Here is a 14,356-nt window from a genome sequence, read left to right on the forward strand (position 1 = left end):
TGAAGATTGGGTGGTGGTGGTTCCGTCGCTAACTGTGTCCCTGTCCTGCTCTTGCGACCCCATGAGGGGAAGCCCACCAGGCTGCTCTGCCCAGGGGATTTCCCAGGCAAGAATACCAGAGTTGGTTGCCATTTCCTTCTCCAGGGAATCTTCCCGACCTAGGGATTAAACCCAGATCTCCTGAATTGCTGGCAGATTCTTTACTGACTGTGTCACCAGGGAACTGAAGAATAGTGCCAGTCAAATCGGCCTTCTTTAGTGGCAGAAGTGTGTGACTGAAAATACGGCCATGTTGTCTGGGGTAAGAGAGTGAATATTTTAGGCTGGAAGATACTTCAGACATTATTGAGTTATATGCCCTTATTTTATGGATAAAGTAACTGAACCTTAGAAAGCCTAAGACACAAGTGTGATTTCACCCAACCAGTTAGTAGCAGCACATTCTAAACCATATCCCAGGTCTTCTCTACCAAAGTTCACATGTCTGGCAGTCATTTGTATAAAATTGCTACATAAGACAAAAGTAGATAAGTTGAACTGAAATATTTTTATTATTTGTTCAAAATGTCAAGCTATGTCATTGACTAAATGCAAAATATTTCTTCACTAGTATACAGCATGAATAAAATTCATCGAGTCTTAGTGTCAATAAAAAGGCAAAGTGGCAACTCTTCTCTGGATTATTAAATGCATTTGGCAAATTTTGTCTTTGGTTTGCAATAAGACAATTTGTGATAAGAGAGTTGTTGTTTAATTCTCTAAGCTTGAGGAAATAATACAAACACACAACATAAAGAAAATATTTTATAATGTATAGACCACATATGAAAAAGTGAGAGAGGAAACAAGGCAAAAAAGTATACCGAAAACTCTAGTTAGTAAAAATTGTCAACTATTCTATATGAAGTATAAAGGTAATTAAAGATTGAAAAGGATTTTTTAAAAATCCTGGTTATTGAGTTCATTGTTTTAGGCTGTCTTTGAAAGGCAAATTTAAACTAATACTTCAATAAATAAAAGGATTTAAATGATCATTTTGTAAAAATTCACCAATATTATAATATGAAAGATCTAAAAATTTGTGCAAATTTAATGACAATAAATTTTTTAGGACGAATTTATTCCTGCTGAAAAAGATGTGTGTTTGTGTGCTCAGCCATGTCCAACTCTTTGCAACCCTGTAGACTGTAGCCCACCAGGTGCCTCTGTCCATTGAATGTTCTAAGCAAGAATACTGGAGTGAGTTGCCATTTTCGACTATAAGGGATCTTCCCGGCCCAGGGATCAAACCCACATCTCATGTCTCCTGCATTGGCAGATGGATTCTTTACCACAGAGCTACTTGGGAAAGAAAAAGATGATGTTATATTTTAATAGTAACTTATCTTTAAGCCTATCAGGTGTTTGATTCGTTTTATTAACAATGAACTTCAGCTGATTATGTCTATATCACTGACAATGTCATTCACTTTAGACATTGTCTCGGATTCATGCATCTAATCCCATCATTAAGAAATTAAATCAATAATACAAGGTAACCCTTGGTTTGCAGTTACTAAAATTCAAAAGAAAATATTTAAGTTCCGTCCTAAATCTCCCAAGCTGTTTCAGTCTTCACTTGTAACAAAAAATAAATCCTTTAGCAGGTCTGCAACGCAAATGATAAACTATCATCACTCAGCCTGATTTGCACTGGAAATAGTTACACACCTTGGCATTAATTCATTTTCATCAATTTTTGAAACTGGAACTTGAAACACCTTCCCACTAGGATTTTTGAAGTAGTTGTTACCCTGTAGTTCTTTGCGATGGTTTGCAGAATATGCAGGCAAAGGCACCAAATACTGTAGACTCTAACTATGGGCTTAGAAATGACGCACAGACCAATATATTGACATATCTATTCTAGTAGGGCTCTCTTTGTGGATGTAACAAGGATTTCTAGCGGCCATATGTATATTCAGTTCACAAATCTAAACTAATTTTAATTTACCATAGAGCTATATTTTAATAGGCTCGAATTAAACCAAGGTGTGAATCATCACTATCTGTCCTTGAGGGAAGGAGGCAGTCTAACAATAAGCTGAATCACTGAAGACTTCAGTCATTTTCCTGAGTGTCTACAAGGATTTTATCAAAGCTTTGCCTTCCATTTTATGTTTCATTTGAACTGTGTGATTATAGAAAGTATATATAAATGCTGAATTTATGGTATGCAGTGAGTTGCCACATTAGTGCTAAAAAACATTTTCAAGAGTTAAGTCTAATTCAAACCACACTTTAGTTCCAAATGTAATGAATTATATTTTGATACCTACATTTCATGGTGGGCTTCCCTTGTAGCTCAGTCGGTAAAGAATCTGCCTGCAGTGCAGGAGACCCGGGTTCGATCCCTGGGTTGGGAAGATCCCCTGGAGAAGGAAATGGCAACCCACTCCAGTATCCTTTGCTTGAAAAAAACTTTTTCAACACACTAAATTTAAACTTTTAAAGGCTTTGATTTACTCTGCAATTTGGAAGTTTCCTGGCTTTGCTTAAGCTAATACTATTCTTTCCATTCATGACTACTGAGTATAACCTACTGAAAGTCTATTAAAGTAAATATGGTACAAAATAGATAGATCAGGTTATACAATTTTAAAAAGTCATCCTAGTAGCATGGGGTGAATGACAGCAAGATCATCTGGCAAAACCTTACTAAGTTTATACAAGGCAGGAAGGATTACGGTTCAGTCTTTTTTAATAAAAAACATACTCTAATTTTCATTGTTTTTAAAAAAATATACAGTAAAATAAACATGGCTAACAGAGTGTTGTCAATTAGTGGTTATTCGCAACTAGCCTAAGTGAATAAATGCAAATGATTTGTAGTTAAAATACTAGTTTTTTGCAAATAAATATTTCTGAAGCCTCTATGTCCATATTTAAGTTAGGTATAGCATACTATATGTATTCTTTATTCGTATGCTGCTGCTGCTGCTAAGTCGCTTCAGTCGTGTCCGACCGTGTGCGACCCCAGAGATGGCAGCCCACCAGGCTCCGCCATCCCTGGGATTCTCCAGGCAAGAACACTGGAGTGGGTTGCCATTTCCTTCTCCAGTGCAGGAAAGTGAAAAGTGAAAGGGAAGTCGCTCAGTCATCTCCACCTTCTAGCGACCCCATGGACTGCAGCCCACCAGGCTCCTCCGTCCATGGGAGTTTCCAGGCAAGAGTACTGGAGTGGGGTGCCATTGCCTTCTCCACTTTATTTGTATATGTGCTATCAATTTTTCTTTCGTTCTTGTTATTGATAAAAAATAACTATATCTATATAAATATCAATATCTAACTACATATCTATCTATCTACCTATCTATCTCTCTATCAAACTATCTTCTATCAGTAAAGCTACTTGAAAAAAGTTCTTTATTCATATTGGCCAAAATGAATTTGATAAGTCTTTTATGGATAAATATTATGATGTGAACTAGAAGTCAGGCTTTGCCAAAATTATCACAATCACCATTATGAAATGATAGTTACTAAAACAAGAGTACAATTATTCAGAGTTCAATCAGACTAGAAAATGTGAATTAACTGTAAAAAAATACAAAAACTGAAATATAATCAGCAATTAAGATGCAAGTACTTTTTAGCATTTTAAAATAATAATTACAAAGCTGCATTTTCTGTTTAAATTTTCATTTCACTGACTGCCTGATTGTATCTTAGGCTTGTCTTATTGATTGCTGACCTTTTCCTATCATTGGATGTTAAATACCATGCAATGAACGCTCACAATGTAATATGGCCTGAAGTGGATCAGTAAGTTGAATGTGACCATAAGTTGCTGCTAAGTCACTTCAGCCGTGTCCAACTCTGTGCGACCCCAGAGAAGGAAGCCCACCAGGCTCCCCCGTCCCTCGGATTCTCCAGGCAAGAACTCTGGAGTTGGTTGCCATGTCCTTCTCCAATGCATGAAAGTGAAAAGTGAAAGTTACTCAGTCATGTCCGACCCTCAGCGACCCCATGGACTGTAGCCTTCCAGGTTTCTCCATCCATGGGATTTTCCAGGCAAGAGTTCTGAAGTGGGGTGCCATTGCCTTCTCCGGTGACCATAAGAAATGGATCCAATTCTTGACTTAGCAGAGACTGATCTTATTTATAAGGTTCCTTTATTCCATTTCATTTTTTTCTTGTATATTCACTTGCTAAACACTATTACCAATCAAATTAGTGGTGATTTTAGTATTTTATCACCAAAACCATTGTTTCAATGTTTCATTAATAAAAGGCAACAACATAATCTTATTGATTGTGAGGCTATTGTCTGGTCAATTCCTTTTTAAGCCTCAGGCCTTAGGACACACTAATTTTTAGATCCTCTCTGCTGCTGCTGCTGCTGCTGCTGCTGCTGCTGCTGCTAAGTCGCTTCAGCCGTGTCCGACTCTGTGCGACCCCATAGACGGCAGCCCACCAGGCTCCCCTGTCCTGGGATTCTCAAGGCAAGAACACTGGAGTGGGTTGCCATGTCCTTCTCCAATGCATGAAAGTGAAGTCGCTCAGTTGTGTCCAACCCTCAGCGACCCCATGGACTGCAGATCCTCTCTAAGACCTATACTTTCATGCATTGGAGAAGGAAACGGCAACCCACTCTAATGTTCTTGCCTGGAGAATCCCAGGGACGGGGGAGCCTGGTGGGCTGCTGTCTATGGGGTCGCACAGAGTCGGACACGACTGAAGCGACTTAGCAGCAGCGGTAGCAGCATGATATTGAGAAGAAAGAAATGCCCAAATCGTCGTAAGTCCTCTGTTATGTTAAATATCCCAAATTGAGCTAGGATGAGCAGGTAAACTAGGCATAGGAAATAATGCATTTTTGGTATATTTTACCTGTGATGTAATTATTATGAATGTTCCATGTATAATGATATTATATGTAGTTTAAGATCCAGTTAGTAAGACTAGAAAATCAATCAATAGTGGACGCCGAATCATTATTTTAATTTAATGATACAATAGTTAGCATATTTAAAATTGAGAGATGTTTCCTTGTCCTCATGTACATTGAGACTCTCCTCCCTTTCACAGGGAAGGGACATTAATGTCCTTTATTTAGCTTACTATGCTTTATGTGGGCTTCCCTAGTAGCTCAGAGGTTAAAGCGTCTGCCTGCAAGGTGGGAGACCCAGGTTCAACCCCTGGGTCGGGAAGATCCCCTGGAGAAGGAAATGGCAACCCACTCCAGTATTCTTGCCTGGAGAATCCCATGGATGGAGGGGCCTGGTAGGTTACAGTCCATGGGGTCGCAAAGAGTCGGACACAACTGAGCGACTTCACTATCACCATGCTTTATGTAATACACATGTGACTTTTAGACTTGTGGTTACAGAAAAGAACAATCTACAAAAAAAGCAGTAGGACGCCATCACGCTCAGAATCCAAAAAAAGAAAATCTAGATCTTACCGGCACATAATCAAGCCTCTTTGGTTTTATTCACTTAGTGTGATGGAATCAGTCAATGATTAAATTGACAAATCAGTGATTTAACTGTATAATCTTGTTCAAGACTGATCACGTTGGTTAATAAACAACACGTCAAACTTGAAAACACTGAAAAACTTGTTTTTGTTTTCTTTCATTTTAGTTTTTGATTTGAGGACCATGCGATAGTAGTCAAAGTTTCCCAATGTATGGAGTGATTTGTTCACAATTCCTTTCTCAGACTTAACTGCATATTAGAATAACCTGAAAAACTTCAAAAACTGCTAATATCTGAGTTCCACGTTCAGAAACTATGATGTAATTTGGATGGCAACCTGGTTACTGGGCTGCATACTATCTCCTCTGGGTGATTATAATGGGCAGTAGATTTGGCATCCACAGGTATATATAAACATGATATTCTTCTTACAACTCACTGCTGGATTGTCCTCCAACTTTTTCAAACATCTTATTTACCAACTAGATGGTCTCCCTATCTCTCTCTTCTTCTTACTATAGATTTTTCTACCAAAACTTGAATGTGCCTTATATTTTAAAAAACTGATGATTCTGATGTGCTTCTTCCGTAGTTTGTGTGCTTATTCTGTACCATTTTACACGTGTTCGAGGCAAAGACAATAACATTTAGCCATGTTTATTTTTGTTAAAAGAAACTCATTGAAGGTCAAGTCACCTTCTGATTGCACAGATTAAATAGGAAACTGTTACCTATGTCATCTTTACAAAGCATCTTATTGATTTTTAAAGATCTATACTATTGATAAAGTTCATGATGAAACGTATATGTAACAAGGAGACTAAAATATTTATTTTACATATCTACAGTATGTATTGTCATACTTCTAGATCAACCACAAATTATACAGGAAAATATTTAGGTACATGAAAAAACTTTGAAACATAAAAAATTAACATTTTGAAAACAATCATTTGTGAAAGGTCATTAAATAATAACATTGACAAATAAATAGTTAATCAGCTTTACTTATTAGCTGCTGCCATGCATTTCTGGCATTCCATTCCAAGCAAGGGTCAGCATGCAGGGTATAATTTCATACTATGAGACTGTAAAAAGCTACAGGGCTTATTTTTGAAGTGAAATGTCACAAGGTCTTTCACTCTTTCAAAGGGAGATCACTCTTGGCAGCTAAACTGTTCCCATGAAGATTATCCAAAAAAAAACACCCTTCTGAACTGTTAACCTGAAGATTCATGGCAACAACTCTTTAAAAAAATTTTCAGTTTCAAAGAAGTTTTGTTGGGTGTGGGGTGGAGAGGATGGTTTGGGAAATGAAGGGTTACTGAGAAGCCCTTTTCCATGTTAAAAAGTGACTATTCAATGACGGGTATAGTATCACCCGTCTTTCAAGAACCATGGGGAATTAATACTACAGGATGCGTGAAATTTAAAGGCAAATCACATCATGGATACTTATACATCTTGAAAAACTTGAAAAATCTATCTCCCAAGAAGCTCCTGATACTCAGGAAAGCTGGCTGAGTTTGATCAAAGCAGAAAGCGTATATTTTCAAGTAAGAAAATAGCAGTGGCAGGCTCCAGTCGTCCAAGCAATCAAATCTGTAAAGCAGATGGTTCTTAGTCAGTCCAGTTTGGAGGTCTGAATTCTAACTCATGCTGTGCTTGCTGGGTTTGCCAGCTCTTTTGCGCTCTCGGTGATGCTGGGCTGGCTTGGCAGGCGACAGGCTCTCGAAGTTGTGACTGGACTCGTTGTGCTGCCGCGTGTACCTCTTGCACTTGCAGGCGGTGACCACGGTTATTTTGTAGGTGCGCGTGCTGCCATCCTGGCACTGCAGCTGGATTCGCTGGGTACGCGTTTTGTCGTTGACACACCTCCACTCTTGGGAGCTCCTCCGGCTCCAGTACTTTGTTCCGTAGCCCCCTCCGATCCAGTTAGGCAGCACAGGCAGGGGCAAGCACTCGCCTGCACACACCAACTCTTTCAGAGGGCTGATGCTGGTGCACTGGCCATCCGAGATGTATTTGGTGGAACGCAGTTCTCGGCAGCCTACTTGAACTCGAGCTGCAGGAAGCAGGGAAAAAAAAATTATATATGTGTGTGTGTGTGTGTGTGTGTGCATGAGAGGCATAGGCAAACACTTAAAAAAAAAAAAGGCAATCTGCAATGACAAAAATAATGTCCAAATGATAGCAAATTAGCCAATAGGAAGTGAACTCTTATTTTGTTCTCACAATGCAAAAATCCACCTGGATGGTTATGGAGAAAGCTTGCCTGAAAATTATCAGTTATGGGATAAAATAAACTGAGCCTGATTTTTCATGTGTAACATTAGCTAATTGCTTACTGGAGTATTTGAAAATCCTATATTCTTAGTTTTACTCCCCCATATGTATTAAGCAGCTCTAAGTTTTATGTATGAATATTCATTCTTTAATGAGCTAAGAGGGAGTATATGTTCATGTTCTTCACTTACAGGTCTATTAGTTAATGTCTACAAGTGCTTTTAATTAGGTTTTTCCAAAAATCTATTGAAAAAATGTGGAAAGAATTTGAATATTGTATACAATGAAATCCATAATATTTTGTTTCAATTATAAAATTCAGCTGCAGAGAATCATATATACATATGTGTACAATGTCTGACATTTTTGCATCTCAAACTTAATAACTACATTTTAAACATAAATTCCCAAACTATCTTTTAAAAACACAGTTAAAATGCTTGAAATTCAAAATGTCACTACAACTCAACATGTAAAGAATATAAAAGCTCCTAAATCAGGAACGTATGGTTGCCATAACAACTTGGCTACATTTCCATGAATTTTATGGCAGAAAAATGCCTAACATGACTGATTTACAAATGCAAAAGGAACCACAGTGTTTGTTTCCTGAATATTGGTCATGGCAAACTGTGTTTAGTCATTTGAATTTGATAAGTATGTTCTCTAATAGACTGTTTCTTGTTACATGCCTTATGTAATTAAAGCAAAAATTAGTCTTGAAATATTTGGGTTTTCTTTTCCATTGCTTTGCTATCTAAACTTAAGGAAAATTGCCTGTAACAAGCTTGGGAAAAAAATCCAGCCTTGTTAACCAGAAATATATATATAGTTCAAAGTACAGACTGCTGAAATTAAAAAAAATAAAGATTATAAGGGACATTGAAGTGGTCTTGCATAGGATATTGGAAAGCTAATATGAAGTAGATATTGAATTAGGAGTGTTACTTTAGCACTGTGCCCCCAGAACTTATGAGGTATGCGATAGTTGTAAAAAAAAAATGTAATGTATAAACATATACATCTGTACAGATATGGAGTGTGAGATTGAAATTAAAGTGTAACCTAGCTGGCCAGTCAGCATGCTCTGCCTGTCTGATTATGACCCAGCTCACCTTCCTGTAGCTGCCTTAGGAATGCACCTGGAAACAGCCGAGATGATTTTGACCTGCCTAGCTTTTTGTTTCTGTGTGTATAGAAATTTGGCATTTTTGCAGTGACAGTTCATTGACAATGAATACCCACCGTCTTGCTTGGTAATCTAATAATAATCAGATAGTTCTTGTATATGTAAAAGCAAACATCCTCATGAAAGTTAAAAAACACTTTGATTTTCTTAGAAAGACATAAACAGTCATATTTGCTTTGATTTTTCAAAGGTTGAAACGCTTTTCAGCGTTTGAATGGAGTTGAGGAGGAGCAAAAACATTTGTATAAGATTTCTTGTGAACTCTTTCTGTGTCTTTCTTAAAGTCCAATTACTAGCATGTGAAAGGAGTGAAGCAAAAGTTAGGAAAAGACATTTGAATCCTTCCAACTAGTGGTCAACAAGTATGTCAATTAAGCAAACAGAAAGGAAGAAAAATAGTTTTTATACAAAGTATTATTGTACTGTCATTATTTTAAATCTCCAAACTCATAAAAGTTTCCCTGGTCCTTCACAGAAATCTACAATAACCTACATTTTGATCCGGTGAATAAGAAGTTATTTCAGAAAAAAATATGATTCTCCAATGTTTAGTTTTTTCCCTCTTTCTCAAAGATCATTATCCAAACTTCACTTATTTCACTAGACATTTTTAAAAAATTGGTGTGAGCCTTTTTTTTCCCCTTCAGAAAGCTTCTTTTTTTTCCCCCTTGTGATTTCCCATATGTGCTTTGGTTATTTACCTTTATACACTCTACCAGAACTGTACATGTTTTGAAATAAACAGAACATAACCTGAATTTAAGCTATCTAGAACAACACTTCATGAAAAAAAAAAAAATTTCATTCTGCATTTCAAAGAAGCAACACTTTGATTCCTGGAAACATTTTCTCTTGGAATGTTGGAAAACCGAAGCCTGTGCCTACATTATCAAATCACTGTTTTAGTTATGTTAACTTTGTAAGGAAGAATGCCAGTCTGCACATGCAGCGGATTGCTCCCAGATTGTTTAGCAAAACATATATGGTTCAGGTTAGTTAGCAATGAAATAATTCGACAGGAATGTGAGTTAATGCTACCAAATAAGAACACCAAATTCATGCAAGTAAAACACACTTACTGTTCCGATCCAGTCCAGCGTTACTGAAATGCCTGCCTCCATTTCTGGCTTGATTCATTGTGCTGTTGCTGCTGGGGTGTGCTGGAACAGGTTTAACCACATGTGAATAAAGGATTTCTGTGGCATCATTTTTAAAAGCCAAACAGCTTTTCATTAGGATGCATGCAAGGGGAATGAGAGAGAAATGAATGGCAGGAGGAAGCATGGTGAGTAGAGGATTTGTTTGGCTGGAGAGCTGGTTAATTCCTTTCCCTCTGCTTCTGCACTGAAACTGTGAAATTCCTCCTCAAGGTCCCCTTTATATATCCACTGAGGTTTGGCGTTCATTCAGGTGTAAAGTTGTGTAGCGCTACAGAGTGAAAACACGGAGAAGGGGTGGGATCCCTACATGACCCTGTGAAAGAATTTTACCAATGGAAGAGAAGACTACAGAAAAGGAGGAGCTTGGTATCCAAATTGCCTGAAATTTCAGAGTTGGACTTCATCAGTTGTCTGAGAGCTGAAGCAGCCAGGCGCATTCTATAGCAACTACAGCCCCTCTCCCTCTCTCTCTTCTCTCTCTCTGCCATTTCCTTTCCAAAATCTAGTTCACATTCGGGTTTCATTTAAATGAAAATATGCTGCTGTTCATTTGAAGACATTTACATTCCCACAGTTGTTCTGTATTTGTAGTAGGGAGGGGCCTCACCCCAGATAATAGGAGGAATTCAGGAGTTTAAATATTGTAGGGCTTGAATGAAGCACCTAATTAGTTAAACATTTCTCGTTTGTCAAGAAACAAACCACCTTTTTTTCTTTTTTTCTGAAAGTATAAGGCACAGAGCTAAAAATCTGCCCCCTGGACACACTTAAATAATGCAGCTTTGATCTGCATGAACTGCTGCGCTCCTAGGTAAATTATTGCCAGGGGTTCTGTGTGGAGAGTAATGAGCATAGCTCTGTCTGCATTAAAGTAACTAATATCCATTTGCATCTTAAAGATATGACCCAAGTGTTACCGTTCATAGCATCATTTTACATGAAAGCCATTTCTGACTGATTATTTTGCAAATTCAAGTTAATTTTTGCGAGGTTTTTCATGGGCTGCAGAACACGTATTCTACTTCCATTTACTAAACATTCTGTTCATGACTTCCTTTGGCTTTGCTGCTCACGTAAGAAACAAGGTAGTCTTCTGTTTATCCACACATGACACAGATGTTCCATTAATGACTACCAGGGATGTCTGTGCTCATGGTAAAGAATCCGCCTGCCAATGCAGGAGACCTAAGAGACCCAAATGCGATCCCTGGGTTGGGAAGATCCCCTGGAGGAGAGAATGGCAATCCACTCCAGTATTCTTGCCTGGAGAATCCCACGGACTGAGGATCCTGGTGGGCTAACAGTCCATGGGGTCGCAAAGAGTTGACTGAAACAACTTAGCATGAACACACACAAGGATCTCTAGCCTTAAAACAGTAATGAAATTCCAACCGTTTGGTGGCATATCTTGATTGGAATCAAAATTCTGAAACTTGTCAATTCCATTTTTGCCCTTTGTGTGGCTATTAAACTGACCCTGTAGGATGGATATATCTCACCTCTTTATAAACTTTTACCTATTGTTATTGCTGTTTGGAGCTTCCTAGGTGGCTAAATGGTAAAGAATCCACCGGCCAATGCAAGAGATGCAGGTTTGATCCCTGGGTTAGGAAAATCCCCTGGAAGAGAAATAGGCGATGCACTCCAGCAAGCTTGCCTGGAAAATTCCATGGACAGAGGAACCTGGTGGGCTATAGCCCATGTCACAAAGAGTCAGACACAACTGAGTGACTGAGAACACATATACAACTGCTATTCATATCCATCTGTCTATCACCTGGGCTTTTCCACAGTGGCACTATTGGCATTTTGGAATACACACTTATTTGTTATGGGATGCTGTCCTGTGAGTTTAGCAGCATACCTAGTTTCTACCCACTAGATGCCAGTAGCACCCCCAGTTATAATCAAAAATATCTCCAGATGTTGCCAAATGTCCCCTGTGAGCTAAAAAATCACCCCAGTTCAGAACTACTTTTTATCTATCTATCTCACTATAAAAAGAAAGTACAATTAAGAACAAAACATTAATGATTTAGTAGTACTAAGAAATTACTGTATCTTTTAGGAGAAAAAAATGATACTGTGGTTTTATGTAAAAACAACTGCTTCTCTTTTAGAATTAAATACTGAAATATCCTTAGATGAAATCACATGATGCCTGGAACAAAACTTCAAAAGCAACATAGGAAGTGTGTTTGGATGGTGTTTGATTTGTTGAGGCTGGATTCTGGATATTCCATTTTGTTTACTTTTGTGTATGTTTGAAATTCTACATAATCAAAAAAATTTTTAAACCTGAATTCAAAAATCTCAAAGTATATGTACTGTCAATCACATCTCTATCTTAAGACTATATGTAGTCATTTATTCTAACATTCTTCCTAGAAAATTATGTATGTGTTTATTCTGTGCACATAGAGATTATGGATCAGACATCCTTCTAAAATAGTAACTATGAAAAACTTCTTTTTTTTGCTTTACAATATTTTTTGTTTGTTTGTTTGTTTTATTGGGGTATAGTTGCTTTACAATATTGTGGTAGTTACTGCTGTACAGTGAAGTGGATCAACTATATGTATACATATATCATCTCTTTTTTGGATTTCCTTCCCATTTAGGTCGCCACAGAGCATTAAGTAGAGTTCCCTGTGCTATACAGGAGGTTCTCATTGGTTATCTATTTTATACATATTAATGTATATATGTCAATCCCAATCTCCCAATTCATCCCTCCCTTTTTACCCCCTTAGTATCCATATGTTTGTGTCTCTATTTCTGCCTTGAAGACAGGTTCATCTGTACCATTTTTCTAGATTTCACATTATATGCTAATATATGATATCTGTTTTTCTCTTTCTGATTTATTCTTTCTGTATGACAGTCTCTAGTTACACCCACATCTCTACAAATGACCCAATTTCATTCATTTTTATGGCTGATAATATTCCATTGTGTGTATGCATCACACTAAAGAGCATCTTATCCTGCTTATCAGGGGACTTCATGTTAAATACATGAAGTACGTTAATATTAACCGTTGACTGGTAGACCCAATGCCTAAAGATAGTAACAGGGCCAAAATAGCTAATTTCTTTCCCTTTATTATTTTTTGTGCCTGGTGTGTGTGTTGATCACTCAGTCATGTCCACCTCTTTGCTACCCCATGAATTATATAGCTCACCAGGCTCCTCTGTCCATGGAATTCTCTAGGCAAGAACACTAGAGTGGGTTGCCATTCCCTTCTCTAAGGGATCTTTCTGATCCAGGGATCAAACCCAGGTCTCCTACATTGCAGGCAGATTCTTTAATATCTGAGCCACCAGGGAAGCCCCACTCAGCAGCCTCTTTTTTTTTTTTCCAGTTGCTTAGAGGTGCCATGCTGTGCCAAGCTGTTTCACTTGTCTGACTCTTTGTGACCCCATGGACTGTTAGCCCACCAGGTTCCTCGGTCCGTGAGATTCTCCAGGCAAGAAGACTGGAGTGGTTTGCCATGCGCTTCTTCAGGGGATCTTTCTGACCCAGGGATCAAACCCATGTCTCCTGTAGCTCCTGCATGGCTGGTGGATTCTTTACCTTTGAGCCACTTTGGAAGCCTGTTTTTTTTTTGTTGTTTTTTTTTTGTTTTTTATGCCTGGAGGAGGAGATTACTATTATTATTGTTGTTATTATTTTGGCTACACTGCATGCTTGTGGGATCTTAGTTCCCTAAGCAGGGATTGAACCCAGGCCTAGCATGGAATCCCAACCACTGGAGGAGGAGGAGATCATTAAATTTTTAGTTTAATTGTTAGATTGTTAATCTACTTGCTCAAACTAACTCCTAAGTATTAAATACCAGGTTAAATATGCTCTGTGTTAAATATGCTCTGTCGCTAGTATTTTGTATGTGCAGCCTCAGGATATCATGTCTGGCAGAAGCAAAATTCGGAATGAAGACAATGTGGTTGTTATACATGGACAGGAAATTCAACATTCAGATGCGACTTCTATGATTGGGTTACCAAAACACTGTGACTCAGTTTTGCTTGCCTGCTCTAGCTGTCTCACTTGTTTCTATGGACATCAGCTTCCATAACATAAGCTTTCCTATGCAGAAGCCCCAGTGGCATGAAACAGGTGTCTCTCACCAGTAACGAATAGAAGCCCTCAGCCAAACAACCCATGAGGACTCGAATTTTATCAACAACCACAAGAGTGAATTTGAAAGCAAATATCCCCACAGCCAATCCTTCAGATGAGACTGCAGTCCTGACTTA

At 38.2% G+C, this 14,356-nt stretch overlaps 1 protein-coding gene across 1 annotated transcript; it reads right to left on the reverse strand.

Annotated features, from left to right (window-relative positions):
* Positions 1-6,269: 6,269 nt before the first annotated feature.
* SOSTDC1 (sclerostin domain containing 1) lies at positions 6,270-10,707 on the reverse strand. The gene is made up of 2 exons (XM_069587594.1): positions 10,017-10,707; positions 6,270-7,527 (listed from the first exon to the last, which is right to left on the reverse strand). Exons 1-2 carry the CDS (start codon positions 10,219-10,221, stop codon positions 7,112-7,114), a joined length of 621 nt encoding a protein of 206 aa, XP_069443695.1. The 5' UTR covers positions 10,222-10,707; the 3' UTR covers positions 6,270-7,111.
* Between the last annotated feature and the right edge of the window lie 3,649 nt (positions 10,708-14,356).

This window comes from Ovis canadensis, chromosome 4 (assembly GCF_042477335.2).
Source record: "Ovis canadensis isolate MfBH-ARS-UI-01 breed Bighorn chromosome 4, ARS-UI_OviCan_v2, whole genome shotgun sequence".
Taxonomy (NCBI): domain Eukaryota; kingdom Metazoa; phylum Chordata; class Mammalia; order Artiodactyla; family Bovidae; genus Ovis; species Ovis canadensis.

Coding starts and splice junctions, on each gene's coding strand:
- SOSTDC1 (XM_069587594.1), bottom strand. CDS start 10,221: ATGCTTCCTCCTGCCATTCATTTCTCTCTCATTCCCCTTGCATGCATC. Junction 7,528..10,016: donor CGCTGGACTGGATCGGAACA/GTAAGTGTGTTT, acceptor TGCTTCCTGCAG/CTCGAGTTCAAGTAGGCTGC.